The sequence below is a fragment of the Pelophylax lessonae genome (genome assembly GCF_965119305.1).
Source record: "Pelophylax lessonae genome assembly, chromosome: 6".
Classification (NCBI taxonomy): Eukaryota; Metazoa; Chordata; class Amphibia; order Anura; family Ranidae; genus Pelophylax; species Pelophylax lessonae.
The window spans coordinates 238,463,234-238,478,599 of NC_138773.1; the positions used below are offsets into that span (position 1 = coordinate 238,463,234).

General features: G+C 47.2%; 1 protein-coding gene across 1 annotated transcript in view; it reads left to right on the top strand.

Moving 5' to 3' along the window:
• CWC22 (CWC22 spliceosome associated protein homolog) overlaps nt 1-15,031 on the top strand; it is a 210,619-nt gene extending 195,588 nt beyond the window's left edge. The window contains exon 19 of the mRNA XM_082260918.1: nt 14,709-15,031. Within this exon, the coding sequence (XP_082117044.1) occupies nt 14,709-14,923 (215 nt within the window). The 3' untranslated portion in view covers nt 14,924-15,031. The remainder of the gene's footprint in view (nt 1-14,708) is intronic.
• The last annotated feature ends 335 nt before the right edge of the window (nt 15,032-15,366 follow it).

Sequence of the window (15,366 nt, forward strand, 5' to 3'; positions counted from 1 at the left end):
CGCAAGTCTTTCACGGATGTCCTGCGGGAGAAGGGGGTGCAATACGGTAAGCTCTATCCGAGTCGCCTGCGAGTCACTCATGGCGGAGTGGTTCACTTTTTCAATACACCGGAGGATGCTGATGCCTTGCTCATGGCCCTGCGTTGAGGCGCTGGAGGTACTCTGGGGCTCCCCTGTTGTCCTTTTCTCTTTTTCTCTCCTGTTGTCATCCTTCTCCCCCCCCCCCCCCCCAGTGACCCCAGTGGTCACCGCACGGCCTTCTACTTCATCTTCCCGGCTCCGGGTGGACTCCTGTTGACTGTCAGATGCCAGATTTCCCTGCATTTTTCCTCCACTGGCCATACTGTCCTGTGCTGATTGCCTTACTCCTGCATTGGATCCCTTACATATGGGGCTCCCGAGGAGCGTGCCTCTAGTTATTTTCACCCCCACCTTTTTTGCTTTTTTTCTATTTTGTGTTTTTTGCCTTTTTTCTTTTACTTTTGTTTCTGGCCTGTTTTTCCACGGCTTGGACCCTTGAACTGCTACGGGGTGGCGGCTGTTACCCCGCTGACTGCTTCTGGGCTGGTGGACTGCTCGCCTGGCGAGTACTCTTCTCCTGGCCTTGCGCCAGATGACTGCTGCCTAGGCTTTTTTTCCTAGTCAGTGGTGTGTTGTTTCCTTTTTTTCTACTTTTGCTTTTTTGTTTTTGGCTGCATACCCATGCTACACTATGCAATTTTATGCTGCTTCACTATTTCATGATATCTCACTGTGGGATGGAATCTGGGCTGTCTGCTTCATTATGCTTAGGATTGAGGGGTGGCGTGGTTGGTTTCTTACCTGGCCTCTGGCTCCCCCCCCCCCATTGTACCTTATTCTCCTGTTTTATGCTCCCACCTTGCATTATGGCGGGCCACATTAAGGTGCTGTCTTGGAATGTGCGGGGCCTTAATAATAAATTCAAACGTGCGCTTCTCTTTAAATACCTTCAGTCTTCCAAACCTCATGTGGTCGTCCTCCAGGAGACCCATCTGACGGGGAGTGCTGTTTTGGCCCTCCACCGGTGCTGGGTGAGTCATTCCTTCCACACTACCTACTCCACTTATGCCAGGGGGGTCTCGATTTTGGTGCATAGGGCTCTGCCTTGTCGTGTTGAGAGAGTCATCACAGACCCCAAGGGTCAGTATATTCTCGCACTTGAGATTGAAGGCAGGCTGTTCCTCTTTGTAAATGTGTATGTCCCTCCACCCTTTTCTAGTGTTGTCTTGTACCACATATATGATCGTTTGGCTGAATTTTCGGCCCAGCGTATCTTCGTGGCTGGGGATTTTAATAATATATTGGATTGTGACTTGGACACATCGAATTTGAATCATCAGTCCTGCTTGGAGCTGTATACCTGGGCCTCGACCCTGCAGCTCACGGAACTGTGGCGGTGGAAACACCCGCAGGATCGGTCCTATTCTCATGTGTCCTCGTCGCATCGCTCTGTCTCCCGGATAGATTTAGCGTTCTGCTCCCCCTCGGTCTTGCCCTTTGTGCTATCGGCTAGCTACCGGCCCGCCGGTCTCTCTGATCACTCGCCGCTGGAGGTTTTGCTGCGGTTGGATGACGGGAGAGCGGGGCGGATGGAGGCTGGGCTGTGGGTGGCTGCAGAACCAGCGAGTGGTGGAGAGGATGGCTGGCAAAATTGCACAATATTGGGAGGTTAATGACTTCTCCTCGTCTGCCTTGGTGTGTTGGGATGCATTTAAGGCCACTGTCCGTGGTGATTATATCTCTGCCATTAAGTCTGCCCGGGTGAAGTGCGCCGCAGCGCGGACGGACTTGGAGGAGGCAGTTACGGAGTCTGAGGTGGTGTTTGCCTCGGATCCCTCCCCTGAGGCATACTCCTCCATGGCGCAGGCTAAGAGAGCCCTGCACTTGCATGTGTCGTCGGCCACTGAGGCGGAGGTGGGGTCGTTACGGGCTAAGATCGTTGAGTCTGGGGACAAAAATGGCAGGCTTTTGGCTAATCTCTCTGCGGACTCTGGATTCCAGACTGTGGTCCCTGTTATACAATCTGCAACTGGCAGCATCCTTAGAGATTCTGCTGAGATTCTTTTGGAACTCCGTAACTTCTATGAGCGTTTATATGGGGCGGACCCTTCCCCCGCCGGGCGGTAGGCACTTGGGGTCTCTCGGTGAGTTGGCATTGCCCACTCTGTCTCCGGAGGACGCTGCTCTTTTGGAGGCTGAGTTTACCTTGGAGGAGGTTGAGCTGGCTATTCGCTCCCTCCCTCCCGGGAAGACCCCTGGTCCTGACGGCCTGCCGGGGGATTGGTACAAGATGTATGTCTCTGATCTTGCCCCCAGGCTTTTAAAGACATATTCCTCTTGCCTGGAGTTGGGAGCTCTTCCTGAGTCCATGTCCCAGGCACACATTGTTTTAATTCACACTGTGAAGGACCCCACACTGTGTTCGGCCTACAGGCCTATATCTCTTTTGAACTATGACCTAAAAATACTTACTAAACTGCTCGCTACCAGGTTGATGAAGGTCCTCCCTTACTTGATCAATATAGACCAGACTGGCTTTATGCGAGGAAAATCCACTGATATTAACATACGTAGAGTGTTTACACATTTGCAGGTCCCAGCGGAGGCACAGGGTACATGCGTGATGGTGGCGCTTGACTTGGAAAAGGCATTTGATTCGGTTGACTGGTCCTACATGACGATGGTGCTGGAGGCGTTTGGCTTCGGCCCAATCTTTCGCAAATAGGTTGCCATGTTTTATGACCACCCTAGCGCACAGATTAAGTTGGGGGGTAGGCTGTCTGGTCCCTTTTCAATTGCATGGGGCACCCGTCAGGGGTGCCTGCTCTCGCCAGCCTTGTTTTCCCTGGCGGTGGAGCCTCTGGCGGCGGCTGTTCGCGCTTCTGGGGCGATCCGGGTGGGGCCCTTGGAGGAAAAGTTGGCGTTGTATGCCGACGACATTGTTCTCTTCCTCCGGGACCCCGGCCGGTCGCTCCAGTCGGCCCTGGATCTGCTGGCGGCTTTCTCTGATCTGTCTGGCCTACGAGTGAACTGGGACAAGTCGCTTATCCTTCCGGTGGGCCCGGGCTCACGTGGATGCTTCTTTACCCTTGTGCTGGACTGACAGGATTAAATATTTGGGTATTGTGATTTCCCCTGACATACAAGATTTTTGCGACCTTAATCTGTCTCCCCTTTTGTCGAAATTTAGGGCTAAGCTGCGTTCCTGGGCTAATCTTCCCTTGACTCTGATAGGGTGCATCAATTTAGTCAAAATTAAACTGCTTCCTCCTCTTCTGTATGTGCTCCGCCATTCCCCGGTCTGGATACCGAAGACTGTATTCCGTCAGATTAATTCTCACATCCTCGCCTTTCTGTGGGGCTCTCGCCCTCCTAAACTATGACTGACAGTATTGCAGCGACCCTGGACTCGAGGGGGGTTGGCGTGTCCTGATTTCTTTCAGTATTATGTGGCCAGACTCTTAACACATGCCCACAACTGGCTGATCTCGGACACTTCCAACACTGCGGTGGCCCTGGAGGCTGCCCTGGTTGGCTCCTATGAGGCACTGCGTAACCTACTGCTTCGCGGAGTGAGAGGCCCGTACCCACTCACTGTCTCGATGGTAACGGTGATCAGGGCGTGGAAGCTACAGTCTCCATATGTTAGGACAGGACCTGGCCGTCGTTCCCCGAACTCCCCATTATGGATGAATCTGGAGTTGCCGGAGTTTTTCTCCATTCCGGATCCTTCTGTGTGGGCCACCAAGGGAATTCTCTATTTATCCCACATTTGCTGGGGAGAGACGCTTATGACGTTTGATCAGTTGAAGGCCGCTTTCTCTCTGCCCAACTCCCATTTCTTTCATTGCCTGCAGCTCTGGCATGCTTTCCACAAACAGTTCGGTGACTCTCCCTGTGATTTTACCCTAGCTGACTTGGAGGCTATTCTCCGGAATGAGACGTTGAAAAAACCTCTCTACCATTTACAGTGCCCTGCTTCCTAGTGTACATTCTGGGTTGGAGGCTCTGCAGGCCTTTTGGGTGGCGGAGGCCCCCGACCTGGATGCGGAGGATTGGGAGGATGTTTGGGACTACCCATTCCGTCATTTGGTGGCCACCAGGGACCGCCTGGTGCAGTTCAAAATCCTCCACCGCTTCCATCTGACTCCGACTATAATGCATAGGGCCTTCCCTGACACACCCGTGACCTGCTGGCGCTGCGGTGCAGTAGACCCCGTCTATACGCACATGCTCTGGCATTGTCCGCCCCTGGTTGTATACTGGACCAGAGTACTGGACTTTGTGACTCGAGTGACCACCATCCGCGTGCCTCCCAAGCTTGAATACTGTATCCTGGGACTTGTAAATGATTTGGCTCATTCTGTGGCGACTCGCACTCTTCTGGGCCTTTTGCTGTTTTACGTGAGGAAATTGGTGGTTCTCAGATGGCGGAGGCCTGATGTGCCCACCCTTTCCGCGTGGAAATCTTTGGTAAATTCGGTGATCCCACTGTATAAGGCAACTTATGCCAACAGAGGCTGCCCACAGAAGTTTGCGAAGGTTTGGGATATCTGGTTGGAGTCTAGCGACACTGCTAATGATGCTGAGGGCTCTGATGGGGTGACCCCGGGACCTTGATTTGTATGGACTCCTTTCCCCCCTGTGTACGGTGGAGTCGGGTCTCTTGCCACCCTATTAGGCTCCTGGGTTGTCCTACGGTGAATGGACTATCACTGTTTGCACGATCCTTCATGGTGAAGCACGGTCTTCTGTAGCAGCTGGATGCAGCCTTGTTTGGGGATGTTTTTATGCCTTTTTGTTTTGTTATGCTTTGTGTTGTTGAGCCAGGGAATGCCCAACGGCTCTGTTTTGTATATTGCTCTTTTTTCTAAAACTAATAAAAAGAATTTTCAAAATAAAAAAAAAAGAGGAGTTCCATTCTACGTCCACCCCCCCCCCCCCCCCCAAAATGAAAAGCGTGCAGCCACAAATACTGTAGCTGCTGACATTCAAAATATGGACACTTACCTGTCCAGGGATCCAGTGCTATCTTCACCCAAGCTGATTCTTGAGTGTTTCAGGTCCAATCACCAGCATCTTAACTAAGGGAAGCCGGTAGTGAAGCCTTGCGGCTTCCCAGCTGGCTTCCCACTGTTCATGCGCAAGCTGCGCTGCACTTTGTGATTGGTCCTGCAGTCTTCTGGGACCTGTGATGTTTTCCAGAAGGCAGAGGGGGAGGGGGACGAACTACCACTTGGATCACCATGGTCAACAGGAAGTAGTGAGCATATTTTAAAGTTTTTCATTCTCTAGGAAAACTTAAAAAATATACCCTTGTGGACCACCAGCTACACAGAAAATGTTTTCTCTTCCACTGGCTAGTTACACTTTTTCATCTGCAGTGTCTCTCCTGTACTGAGTTCTTCCAAGCTCTGAGCCCTACTCACCTATTTCAACCAATATGATGGCTGGGTAGGGCAATGGGCTAGTTTTGTATGTTCCATTGACTTCATGTGATAAAGGATGCCGTAGGTGAGGTAAGGCACCTTTGTTTGTTTGTGGATAAAAGGGCGATAGCCAAAAACTCTAGAATGGGTATTTCCTCACTGAAATTAGTATTTTCCTCTCAGATATAAAATATTGATCATAGGAGAATATTATCTGTAACTTCAGATTAAAAATGGATTCTTTGTTTTCTGGAGAAAAAAAAAATGATGCGTGTGTGTAGAAAACTGTGGGCTCCAGCAGCTTGGGCAAAGACAATAGCAGAACTGCCTCTGTAGGCACTTTTCCATCTGTGCTTGCTAAACATGGGGCTTCTTTTGTACTGCATACAGATATTACTATTAACAGCATTGGCAATTTTAAAAAGTGCTTTCACAGTCTAATTCATAGATCACCATGGCTTTTATACAGATTGTTTAGAGAGCAGATGATAAAACAGCATGAACTTCTGTATTTAGGGGATCTTGCTGATCTGAGATTAATTTGATTTATAACAACAGTGCAGTAGTAGACACAAGGCTTGGTAATTATAATATACTGCAGTGGTGGTGGGGGGGGGGGGAGTTGGGGGTTATTTAATGCCTGCACTGTGGATGTCGCCTGGTAAAGGCACTCAAGCCAAATAATTGCTTGCTATGACAGCTTCCCTGTAAAAAACACTGCAATGTTTGGGGCTACTGAGAAAATGTTCTTCGCTTTAAAGTTTGCCTGACGTCACAGGCGTAAATTTTTAGTATTTGTACTTGCCACTAATACTTATGAGTAATGTGTTCAGTGTTGGTCCAGAAATCTATATCTTGTTTTAAATCTCAAGAAAGATTTACTCTGTAATGACAAAACTATATAAGATTGCCCCATGGTGGTAATTTTTAGTAAATAATATGACAGCGGTTCAGCTCAGATGAAACTAGAATAATGAAACACATTGATTTATATCCTTCAAAAGGTTACAGCTGGTAAATAAAGGAGCTCCGTGGCCTAGGGATTTGTTTTAATGTCTGACTGGCTGTTTGTGCCGTTCTTTCAGTATATGCATTTTTGGCTTTTGCAGCTATTTACATAGACTGATCACATACTGGCAGATTGTTCAGAAATGTGTTAATGAAGATGTTAGCCAAAAACAATCTAAAAGATGTTAAGTAAGAAAGTGTGAAGTACACCAGTGCCTTTTTACAACAGGTATTTACAAATCATCACTTCTGTCACCAATCCTAAAGAACAGGAATCTTATTAATTAGTGGTCAGAGCCATATAGTTCATTTCACTGTCCTTTGTAAAAGAGCCAAATAGTACTTTTCATGTGAACTTGCCTTCTGTTTTCAGGCAGACAGATCAGGGAAAATGTCAATAAAGACCTTTTAGCTTGACATGTGTAAAACAAAAAACAACCAGTTAGAGACCTGTTTTTCATTTTCATTGCATTTAAGTTGTTCATAGCTCCCCATCCAGAAAAACATGTAACAAAAATGCATTTAAAATGTATTTCTCTTTCGTTCATTGATGGACACCGCTCCAGATCTTCTTGACCATTGTGTTATGCAGCCCCCTACAGGAGTAGGACACTAGGCAGAAAAAAAAACTTTACCACGCCTATGGGGGGCGGTCCCAGGGGGTATACTCCCACTTCCTGCTATAGGCATTTAGTTTTTTTTCTGCGTAGTCAGGAGTAAGGACCTAGTTCCTTGCTGGGATCTCTGATCCTAGCATTTTTTTCTTTTTTGAAACTGATTTTTTTCCTCTTTTGTTTTTGTGAGAGCTACAATAAACTGTCAGACTGGTAAACGCACTGGATATTCTAGATCCTTACGGTCTCCCCAGTGTGGCCAGTGGGCGCAACCCGATCTCTGCTCCACGCTAGGTCAGTCGCAACATAGCCCTATTGGACGAGGGCTGGCTGGCGAATTAACTGTCTCGCGAGGACGCTCAGACCTGGTCATGGCCTGAGCCGCAGCTTACCTCTGGCCTGCAGCACCCCCATTCCAAGATGGTGCGGTGGTCTGCCTGGAGCGGTGCCCACCTGGTTTCCATGGTGCGGTAAGTAGTGTCCCCCCTTTTACTGGTGACCTGTTGGGGGGACATGGGCTCCTCCCTGGTTTGGTCAGACCCCTGAGTTCCCGTCCTTTCCGCTTGTGTCCCCCCTCAATTATTGGGGTCCCACTGTGGACCACCCCCCCAGTTGCCCACATCTATGGATGCCCACACAACCCTGGCTGTTTTGGGGATATGAGCGGGCAATGGGGGCCAGAGGGGCACTGCCGCCGGCTGCTAGAGTCATGATTTCTGGGGGGGGGTGGTCCTGGAGGAGGCTCCTGCCAGGGTTCCCCTTCCGGCCCTTCCGTTTTCTGGGGGTCCCTGGAGCCGCCATTTTGCCATGGACGGCTGCTGTATCTATCGGTGGCCATGTTTGTTTAGTCCGGCTGCCATTTCTTGACGTTTCCCATTGACTAAAACTGCGGACATTTTTTTGAAGCCTACAGAGCAGTGATTCGGTGGTGGGCCTCTGTTAACTCCTGCTTTTCCTCTTTCTCCCTGATTGCCACACAGCGTACAGCTGAACACTCTGCTCTGTACCTGGGTCGGTGGTGGTGAGTCCCAGGGCAGGTTAAAGGCTCTCCCTCTTCTCTGCTATAGCAGCAACTCGGTGTGCTGGGACCTGTGGTGCCGCTTGTGCAGCGGGGGGGATTTTTTTTTAGCAGTGTGTTTTTTTTTTTTTTTGTGCTAAGTTAGTCCCTGAGTTAACCATGGAGCCCCTGGAGCATGTTTCACCACCTGACCAGCTCTCAGAGACAGCGGGGCCCTCTGGGGCTCAGTCCACTTTGCCTGCTATGACGGCCGTCCTGGAGTCACTAGTGTCCAAGGTAGATATGGTCCTGCAAAAAAGGATGGGCAAAAGGCATCCTTCACCTTCATCCTCTGTCTCCTCAGATTCTGAAGTTGATTTTCCTGCAAGGAACGCGAGTCACCTTACTGGGTCCAGGGTTCATACGGTCATAAAAAACCTGGGAAAGTCATGTAATTTTAAAATGGCAATTTCCAGGCCTGGAAAAGTTTTGGAAAATAATTTAACCCACAAAGTTTTGGAAAAGTCATGGAAATTTGTTTCACAATCACTGTATATTCGATCATGCAGAAAAGAGAGAAAGGCGCCACTCAGTGTAGCAGATGTAAATCATTTTATTGACACATATTAAAAACTTACATGGAGGTAAGCGTCTATCTTCATAGCTCGGTGTCCACGTTGTTTCCCTCCCTGAGGCTGGCCAGTAGTTGGGAGATGACACTAGGGGAAAACCAATCGGGGGACTCGGTGAAGCGCATACCTCACTGGAGGGCCGCACGAACGTTGCTCCGAAACCAGTTACTGCCCCCTGCGTCATCACGTTCGTGCAGCCCTCCAGTGAAGTATCCTAAGGAGCGGTTCACGCATGCTCCGAAACCGGTTAACCATCCCCCCCCCCGCGCGCGTCATCACGTACGTTCGGCCCTCCAGTGAGGTATGTGCTTCACTGCTGCCTCGATATCTGACTGAGTCCCCTGATTGGTTCTCCCCTGGTTCTCCCCTAGTGTCATCTCCTGGCTACTGGCCAGCCTCAGGGACGGAAACAACGTGGACACGGAAGGACGCCGAGCTATGAAGATAGACGCTTACCTCCATGTAAGTGTTTAATATGCGTCACTAAAATGATTTACTTCTGCTACACCTTTCTCGCTTTTCGTGGGACTGTTGCTTCGGCCTAACAAAGAGCTGCCTTGATGTAAGCGCCGCATTTGTGCATCTGTGCCATCCATACTAGTCCAGCTGCACCTTATCCATCATGACTGTACACTACAAAGCTTGTCATTTATTTTAGTAAAAATATGCTGGGTGTAACATGGATTTTCTTCTTATTTAACATGTATACATAGACATTTCATGAAACATTAGGTCATGAATATTTACTTGAAGTCATGGAAAAGTCATGGAATTTTATTGGTAAAAATGTGTACAAACCCTGTGGGTCTGCGTCCATGCACCCTGAGTGCTTTGATAGTGAGGATGATTCCTCTTCCACTACAGACGTGCACAAAAAGGCGCTAGTGGATGCACTGATTGTAGCAGTGCGGGAAACTTTAAAACTGGAAGACGCAGCTGTGGCTCGGTTGGAGGAGCTGGTACGTTTCGGTACCCACAAAACCTCTAAGGCAGCAATGGTGTTTCCCTTTCTCGCATATTTTGAAAACTTGTCAGAGGGGTTCACCAAAACGCACTGTTGGGGTACCTAAGCGTTTCACTAGAAGGTATTCTTTTGAAGAGTCCCTAATAAAAAAGCTAACAGTCCCATCTGTGGTTAAACTCTCAGGTTTCCAGGTTAAATAAAGCCACCCTTCTCTCTTGTCTCTCTCTTTTAAAGACCCTTTTGATAAGAGAGCTGAATCTCTGGTCCGGCATCTGTTTACCATGGCCAGTTCCATCCTTAGATCGGTGTTTACCATAACTGTGGTCTCTCTGACCTTAAAGGAATGGGCAAAGCTTTTGCGCCAGGATTTGAGGGAGAACAGACTTCTAACCTCGCGGAGCTGGCAGATCAATTGTTCCAGGGGTTCATTTGTAATGCCTCTCTGGCTGCAGGGAAAAGTTTGTCCACTTCTAGACCTTGAGGCCTTGAACTGCTTTGTGCAGGTACAAACATTCAGGATAGAGTTCATTCGCACGGTAGTGGCATCCCTTCATCAAGGGGATCTTCTGGCCTCTATAGCTATCAAGGATGCTTACCTTTATATCCCAATATATGTCGGACATGAGCGTTTTCTTCGCTTTGCCGTGGGCGAGGAGCATTATCAATTTGTGGCATTACCCTTCGGTCTAGAGTTCGCTCCTCAGGTATTCACAAAAGTGCTGGCCCTGGTGTTAGAATTGTTGCGTCAGTGGTAAATTGCAGTACTGGGGTGCCTGGGCGATTTCCTTCTGTGACCAGAGTCTCCTTCCTTGAAGGACAACCTGGACATCACTGTGAGAACCCTTCAAGAGTTCAGATGGAAGCTGAATTTCCAAATATCTGCTCTGGATCTATGCACCAAGCTGGACTACCTGGGCCTGACCAGATTTGGTTGCTTTGCTCTCTGGCTCTTCGACATAGAAAATCCTTTCTTCCCCTGTACTGGACGGTGGTCACCACGGATGCCAACCTGTCCGGGTGGGGAGACATCTTGAGGATGGGTTGTGGTCAGGGGGTTTGGATTCTGGATGAATCCAGACTGCCGATCAATATCCTGGAACTTGGGGCAATCAGGCTTTGCCTGGCCCATTGGACAGGTCTGCAGGGGCGCCCAATCAGGATTCAATTGGACAATGCCACAGCTGTGGCATATGTCAATCGACAAGGGGATCACAAAAAGTGTCCTAGCTGCCCGGGAAGTTGCCAGAACGCTTTGTTCCAGCTCTCCCTGCTGTGCATATTCCAGGGGTGGAAAATTTGCAGGCGGACTACCTCAGTCAGCAAGCTTTGGACCAGGGAGAATGGTCTCTTCACCCGGAGGGGTTTCATCAACTGTGTCTCCGGTGGGGAACTCCCGAAGTGTACCTGTTGGCCTCTCATATCAACAGGAAGGGTAGAGAGGTTTGCAGCAAGGTCTCGGGATCCTCTGGCCGAAGCCACAGATGCTCTGGTGGTCCCTTGGGGCCTTTATCATCTGATGTACGCTTTTCCCCCTCCAAAACTTCTGCGAAGAATCGAGGCAGAAGGGATTCCAGTCATCCTAGTGGCCCCAGACTGGCCTCGCCATCTTGGTACTCAGATCTAGTCTGAGTCCCTTGGAGACGCCCTTTCAGAGAAGATCTTCTGGCTCGAGCTGATCCTCCATCCTGCTTTACAGTCGCTGGCTTTAACGGCATGGCTATTGAAAGCCAGGTGGTGAAGGATAGAGGGGTGATAGAGCTAAAAAATCTACTAATAGGAAGATTTATCATCCTGTCTGGAAGGCGTACATTGCGTGGTGTCAGGCTCGGGGGGGGGGGGGGTCTCCCCCCTGTTCCTTTTCGGTGGCTAGAAATTTGGAGTTTTTCCAAAAAGGGGTAGATCAATGCTTGGCCTTGGGAACCATCAAGGGCCATGTTTCGGCTTTGGCGATTTTCAATGCCCTTTTGGCTACGCACTCCTTGATTCATACTTTTATTCAGGGGTCATTCACTTGGCTCCCCCAGTGAGGTCTCCGTTGCCTCCGTGGGACCTCAATTTGGCACTGTCGGTTCTTCTGAAACCGCCTTTGGAAAATATTTGTGAGATTCCTCTGCTCACTTTGACTCAGAAGGTAGCCTTCTTGGTGGCTATTATTTCTGCACACAGAGTGTTGGAGTTGGCGGGGTCGCTCCCCAGCCCTGCTCCCGCGAACCAACGTACCCATACGTCGATAAGCGCAGCCGAGCCAGCCTGCCGCAGTTTATGTGCGGCGGGCGGTCGGCAAGCGGATAATGTGTTATAACTGATTTGAGCTTTTAATGATTTGGGTTTACATATATTTTAAGGGTGTAATGCAGGTGTTTTGAGTGATCACGTTATGATCTTTGAGACTTCTAGTGATCTAAACTGTTTAGAAATGAAAAACATTTCTGTGCTTGATATGCTTGCCCAACCTCCTCCAAGAAAAAATATTGATCGCTGCAGCAGAGTGAGCGCTCAATTACAGTGAAAATAAAGGATGAAAAGCTGTATTCTGTGTAGAAATCATTGTTATCAAAGGCTGCAAAATGGGATTCGACGCATTTCATTGAACCTATACTGCTAAAAAGTCGCAATACCCAGTGACTCAAATAGGGCCTTACGCCACACTAGCCATTAGGAACTTGTACAATAGGTATGTTATTTAAATTGACAGTTGGGTAGGGGGGGGGGGTTCAGCAACCTGTCAATTCCCCTCCTTTGGTTGCTGATACTGTCCACTGCCCTACTGACACTGTCTGCTATTCTAATGACAACATTCACTAGCCTATTGACACCGTCCAATGCGCTACTGAATGACACCATCCACTGCCCTACTGGCACTGTCCACTGCTCTACTGACTGAGACTGTCCACTTTTAAGGGTACATTTATATATTTACAGTGATGTTTGTTTTATTATATGAGGGGTCTTCAAAAAGTTTCGGAACTTTTATATTTAACAAAAAAAAGCACCAAACCCCAGTGATCTTTGATCTTTTTCATGTTGTTCAGGTAGATCTCCACCTCTCAGAGGTTGCCTTCCCCTGGTTTAGGGCCCATAATGTTTGTACATGATTAAAACCGCTACATCATGCAGTTTTCTTTAAAATGTATGACCATGCCTAAAGCTTGTCAAAGCCGTCAAATTACTGCTTGTTCTCAAGTTAGAACTTTATATAGGAACACTTGCTGTAATCTTGATATGTGAAGTGGATTTTTTTATTTTCTTGTACAGTATCCGCTAAATTGCAGGAGTTTCCCACAGAATTGCCTGTATTTATTGTCAGGTCCTTATGCAGATCTTTTTCTTTCCCTTTTCTTTGTTCCTTTCCCTTTCCTTTCTTTTCTGGCCTTTTTTTTTATAAATTCTTTATTTAGCATTCAGGGAATTCCACAAAATAATATAAAACAAAATGGAAAGAATATATGGCCGCTCCCTAGGATCAAATAAGACCGGGCATTACAGAACACATCTAATAATACAAAGCATACACAAACAAAAGGGTGGGCTATGCAGCCTGTATAAATGTTGCTAAAAGTGTCCAAGAGCTGGGAACATTCGTCAATCAGCGTCAAATTCCGAAATCATATTTATAGTAGGAAGACCGCTGAGGAAGCCTCCACCCACGGGAGGCGATACGCGTGCGGGGGGTTAGGAGGAGCGTCTGACATCACCAGCTGACACCTTGGATCCCGGCGAGGACCGAGCTGGTCTCGCTGCTCCCGCCGGTGCTATACTTATACACAACGCTGATTGGAAAACGTCTCAGAGTAAGAGGCCACTTTGTTTTTGTTCTGCATATTAATAAAGTCTATCAGGTTCACGCTATGGGCTGCTTTTTGTTTTCTATATAATTTATATGGAGGAGCAAGTCTGGAGGTTTATTGGTCCTTGAGTCCCTGGTTTAATGGTGTGTGAATTTCATCTGAGGAGAGTGGAGATTCGGTTGCCTGACTTGATCGGGCTGAGGTGAGAGGCCATTCTGTAAGGTGGTGGGCTGTGTGAAGAGCACCTGTCATTATTTGCACCTGGCACTGCTTGTGTCTCCCATCAGGACTTTTACCATCTTTTTGGCTGTTCTCTGCATGGACTTTCATCTGAACCCTTGATGTGGACTTTTCTTTTTATCCTCACACTTCTCATTATGATTCTTTTGAGATTTGTTTGAGATTGTCTACATGTTATTCTTTTTTAGCGCTAAACTATTTACTTTTTATTTGCCATGCTGGTTTTGTTTTTGGACCTGAGTGTTTAGCTTCTTATTGTTAGGTTTTGAGTGCTGATATAACTTTTGTTCCTTGATATGTGAAGTGGATTTTTTTATTTTCTTGTACAGTATCCGCTAAATTGCAGGAGTTTCCCACAGAATTGCCTGTATTTATTGTCAGGTTCTTATGCAGATCTTTTTCTTTCCCTTTTCTTTGTTCCTTTGCCTTGCCTTTCTTTTCTGGCCTTTTTTTTATAAATTCTTTATTTAGCATTCAGGGAATTCCACAAAATAATATAAAACAAAATGGAAAGAATATATGGCCGCTCCCTAGGATCAAATATGACCGGGCATTACAGAACACATCTAATAATGCAAAGCATACACAAACATAAGGGCGGGCTATGCAGCCTGTATCAATGTTGCTAAAAGTGTCCAAGAGCTGGGAACATTCGTCAGTCAGCGTCAAATTCCGAAATCATATTTATAGTTTACACTTATGTAAATACAGCAGGTATAGTACAGAAAAGACTAACCCAAAGGGGGGGGGGGTCATAGAGAGAAAAAAGAAAAGGGGGGGAGAGGGTGGGATGGCAATGAAACGGGGGTAAATCTAATTAATTAGAAGATGTTCTCCCTCTCGGACAATGTCAGGTTAAGGAATCCAGACACTTGCCATGAGAGCAGGTCATGATTGAGAAGCAAGAGAGGTCTGATCTCTATAGCACATTTGTTATCTGACCCTTTTTTTTTTTTTTTTTATTGCTGATCATATTTTTTTAGTAATCTTTGTTGTGTAATTTTTTTCCCTTCAGATGTTACAAGGAAAAAGAAGAGGGTATCGAGAAAAGAGAACGAAAAGACCTCAAGGAGAGAGAGAAGTACAGAACAGCCTCACAAAGCAGGGTCAAGGAATGAACACCACAAAGAGAGGCATAAAGAAAATAAAACACCTCATAGTCCCAGTGATAAACGATCAAGCAAATCCGACAAAAAGTCTGATAAGCAGACAAAAAGATCGCACAGATGATCTCTTTTGTATATTTAATGACACTTTTTTTTTTTTTTTTAAACACAAAGCGCCATTGAAAGTTGGATGCCATTAATGGACCATACTATTAAGCAGAAGCTGTATTTTAACAGCTGTGACGTGAAATGTATGCTTTTCATGTTGTGGACCTAAATTTTCATGTCTCTATTAAAACCATTTTTTTAAAAGTTGGTGTTCTCTATAGAATTTAAATACATCTAGAATGGTAATTTGTGGATTTTGCACATCTTAAAACTGAACTCCATACAAACTGACAAATACACCGATGAAATGCACGTATGGTAGCATTTGTATTTCAATCCATCCCATCGTGAGATTTACCCAGCCCTCTGCCATACAGCAAAGTGAGGCTGATGACCTCACGTCCTTTGTTATTGTTTTAGTATGTAGAAGGAATTCAGTGGTTTCCTAATTCCACCCTA